Below are 4,094 nucleotides of genomic sequence, written 5' to 3' on the forward strand. Positions count from 1 at the left end.
TAGGTCTGTGTGGTAACTCTTAAGATACAAAATACAAAGGTACTGTAGTATAGATAAGGAAGGCATAATGAGAAAACAGTGATGACTTACAAAGTTCATGAGAGTCTCTGGATTCTCACTCTGACAATTGCCACTGCTTTTCTTGCCACTTACAATCTCAAGAACTAATACACCAAAACTATACACATCCGACTTGATTGAAAATAGTCCATAAAATTGATATTCAGGTGCCATATATCCACTACATAACAAGATAGGTAATATAGTGTCAATTAGTAAGCTTAATAATATTAATACTAAAGTAAAATTAAGTAAATTTTAATATATACTTACTAAGTTCCAACAATTCTATTTGTATTAGAGTGAGTTTGACTTGTAACAAATAGTTTTGCAGTACCAAAATCTGATATCTTAGGATTCATCTTTTCATCTAAAAGAATATTTGCTGCTTTGAGGTCACGATGAATAATACGCAATCGAGAATCTTCATGAAGGTAGACAAGACCTCGAGCAATACCTCCAATGATTCTGTGGCAGCTTTCCCAATCCAAATTTGCTCTCTTGGTGGGATCTACACATGTATATATTCAAAGCACATGAAATTTAAAACGATCTCATTAAACTTAATTTGAAACCAAAATGAAAAAAATAGAGGTATTTAAACCTACCAAATATAAAGTAATCAAGACTTTTATTGGGTACAAATTCATAGACGAGTAGCCTTTCTCTTCCTTCCAAACAAAAACCAAGTAGGCTAACTAAATTTCGATGTTGAAGCTTAGCCAGTAACAACACTTCATTCTTAAATTCTAGGTCTCCTTGACCAGAACTCCTTGCCAACCTTTTTACAGCAATCTCTTGTCCATTAGTGAGAATACCCTAACAAGTAAAAACATACAGCCAGAAATTATTTGTCAAGAATATATATATATATATATTTAAATATAGATTTTGTAGATGACTATTTTCCGTATGCTCAGTTAGAAAATCATCTCTTCAAAATAAGATGCAGGCACACTCAAAAGTGATAATCATATTATTTGACAATATAATAGCAAGTTTTAAGAATACAAAACATAAACAACTTATCATTAAGAAATTCTGTGGTGGCTATTATTATAGTAGTTATGGCACTTTAGTAACATTTAAAAATTATAGTTAAAATTAAAGTCACTTTTTTTTTTACTATTTAGCTACACTTTTTAATTTGAAAAAAAAAAAATAGTGTGATCAAATAAAAAATGTGATCTTAAGTTTTGAAACCTTTTTTTGGTGTTTTATCAAACTTTCATTGCCACCACAATCATATCATAGCGATCCTATAATTCACCTATCTAATATTACTACTATAACTGACCTTGTAAACAGCCCCAAATCCACCTTGTCCAAGCTTATTAGCATCAGAAAAGTCATTTGTAGCGTCTCGTATACTCTCCAAGTTAAATTGTAATGACTCAACAATTTCCATATCTTCAGTGTTATCATCCTCTGGTGTTTGACATGGATGACAATTTAAATTAACCGGGTAATTTTCAAAATTGATAGAAAGAAAGAAAGTGAGTCTTTTTGTGTTATAAGAATACATTGTACTTTTCTACTATTAAGCAGTGTTTAGAAGTTGCTTTTTCAAACACAAAAGAGAGTTCATGACCAAAAAAAAAAATAAAAAATAAAAAATAAAACAAAAGAGAGTTAGAGATAAACAATACATAATTTTGTTTGGTAGTTGAAGTATGTATAAAAAATTTTCTATTTTAAGCGGAATATTTTTTATTTTCTGTCTTATAAAAAAGTGAAAATAATGGAAAAAAAAAACCTAGAAAAAACAAAAAAAAAAATTTGTCCTACATGTTAAAATTGCTATTAAGAATTAAATCAAACATTGAATGAAGTCATAGATCAAATTAAACATTTCAACTCACTTGAACTGCTTTTCCTTTGCTTTCTCTTTCTTAGATACCTGCTGCGGATAAAAATAAACATGAACATAGTCACAGCCACTATAGGTACTGTTATGGCGATGACTAGTACTGGAGTGTGGCTCTTTCCTGCAAAATTTCATATATAATCCTTAGTGGGACATAAGATTAACATCAATTTCTTAATTAGATACTTGTAATAAAGTTTAACATTTTTTAAAAAAATAATAAAAGTGCATTAAGCTACTAGGGTTGATACAGTGATAAGAAGTTCGGATAGTGTGACAAAGAAAGAAAGCAAAGTGAATTTATATTGATGAACAAGTATTTAACAGAAGAGAAGAGTAAAATTATGCTACCATGATTAAAGTGACTATACATGTATGGTTAAAATTAAAGTAATATTTTTTTATATTTTAATAACACTTTTTTAACAATACTTTTTATAAAAAGTATTATTTAATATATAATACAGTTTTAGAACAACTCCTTTGGACATAATGCATTTTATGGACTTTACTCTTTTTTTTTTATGTTTATTATGGATAGTAAATACCTCCTGAAGACGGGTTAGTTACAGAGGTGGTGGTGGGCTGCGGAGCTGGTGGCGAAGGTGGCGTATACGCCGTTGGCCCATAGAATTGATACGATGTCTCAAATCTCATAAAACAACTTGGCCTAACAACCCTACCACCCATGCTATCCTTACAACAATCTTTTGATATTCTTTCAATAGATTGAGCTATGCAGTTATCACAATCTTCTCCAGACAAATCAGGCGTGCACTGAACAAGACCATAAACATCATCAAAATTGGGAAGACTAAAGTTTCCCACAGCATACTTTAACCGAGAGTCACCAGAAGAAGCTTTGCTTTTCAAGCCATTCAACAAATCGTTCAATTTTGTATTGAACTCATTCAAATCCGTGGCGTTTTTGTCGCTTTTCTTGTAATAAGCCGGTCCATTGTCCATCAGGTGGAATATGCTGCGATTCGAGTATCGCAGCATGCATAGTTCGTCGTTGTACCACCCGATCGCCACCTTTCGATTCGGACAAACCGCCGTGAGATTGGCTCTGGATTGGTTTAGGCAAGTTCGGCACTGCTCCGGCTTAATGTCTCCTCTACATAGTCCAATGGCGTACACTCTGTTTGGGTACTCGCCGTATGAGACATTGTAGAAACCGTAATCGATTTCTTTGTTGTTGAGAATATTTGACATAAGAGTGTTGAGGTTGGTATGGTAGGTGCTATTGGTTGTGTAGTTGCCTTCGATGTCTATGGTAATACTATGCTCATCACAGAAGTATTGGAACTCCTGCGAAGTTACTGAAGCGTGTGATTCAGATGCTAAGTTACTAGCAGTGAAGAGAAGGCAACAAAGAAAGGACAATGTCCTTAAAGAAAGAAAGATCTTCATGGTTGTGTTCTGGGAATAAGAAGTGATAAGAAAGAAGGGATGATGGGGAAGTGTTTCTTTAATGGAAAAAATTTAAGGTCAATTATAATGTACATATGTAAAGAGTAATGCTGCTGTATACTAAAATTAGCCATCAAAGTAGTTATCAGTATAAAATATATGTTAGAATATAAATTCATATTAAAAATAAATTAAATTATATATAAATATATTAATAATTAATTTTAGAGTATAAATAACATTTTTTATATGTAAATTTGCATAAAGTTAAAAGAGTAGAAATTTTTTGTTCATGTATTTTTTGACATGTGTCCATCTTTCTGTGATTGGAAGTTGGCTCCCACCTTGGTTTTGGAGTCTGAAGATGATAAAGGAAGTCTATTTATTTAAGAGGAGTGTTAGGGGCAGCAGATTTTGTGAGTTGTAGCCATTTATTAGTCATTAATAGTATATTTAATGGTGTGAAATTTCATCTAATGATAAAAAATTACTCATTTTCTTTTTACTGGCTAAATACTAACCAAATTTAATAAATCTGTTGGTCCCCTAGACTTTTTCTTTATTTAAAGTTTGTTCACGGACAGTTGACCTTTACATATTAAAATTTGGTTTTTATACAGGTGTCTCAAATCAGTTGCATATTTATTTTATTCTGTTAATTCAAATAATTCAATAAACTTTTTTTAATATTTTACAATAATTTTGATCTTACAGTTAAATATATATTTTATATTTTTTTTATAAATATATCAAT

At 31.0% G+C, this 4,094-nt stretch overlaps 1 protein-coding gene and 1 long non-coding RNA gene across 2 annotated transcripts in view; both read right to left on the bottom strand.

The window, feature by feature from the left end:
* The window catches only part of LOC107625239 (putative receptor-like protein kinase At4g00960), a 6,775-nt gene extending 3,333 nt beyond the window's left edge, over positions 1–3,442 (bottom strand). Inside the window, exons 1-6 of the mRNA XM_016327823.2 lie at positions 2,476–3,442; positions 1,923–2,048; positions 1,358–1,488; positions 669–879; positions 334–571; positions 91–241 (exon numbers count right to left, since the gene is read on the bottom strand). Of these exons, the coding sequence (XP_016183309.1) occupies positions 91–241; positions 334–571; positions 669–879; positions 1,358–1,488; positions 1,923–2,048; positions 2,476–3,340 (1,722 nt within the window). The 5' untranslated portion in view covers positions 3,341–3,442. The remainder of the gene's footprint in view (positions 1–90; positions 242–333; positions 572–668; positions 880–1,357; positions 1,489–1,922; positions 2,049–2,475) is intronic.
* Positions 1–4,094, bottom strand: part of LOC110268817 — a 23,503-nt gene that overhangs the window by 10,927 nt on the left and 8,482 nt on the right. The window lies entirely within an intron of this gene.

Source organism: Arachis ipaensis, chromosome B02 (assembly GCF_000816755.2).
Source record: "Arachis ipaensis cultivar K30076 chromosome B02, Araip1.1, whole genome shotgun sequence".
NCBI lineage: Eukaryota > Viridiplantae > Streptophyta > Magnoliopsida > Fabales > Fabaceae > Arachis > Arachis ipaensis.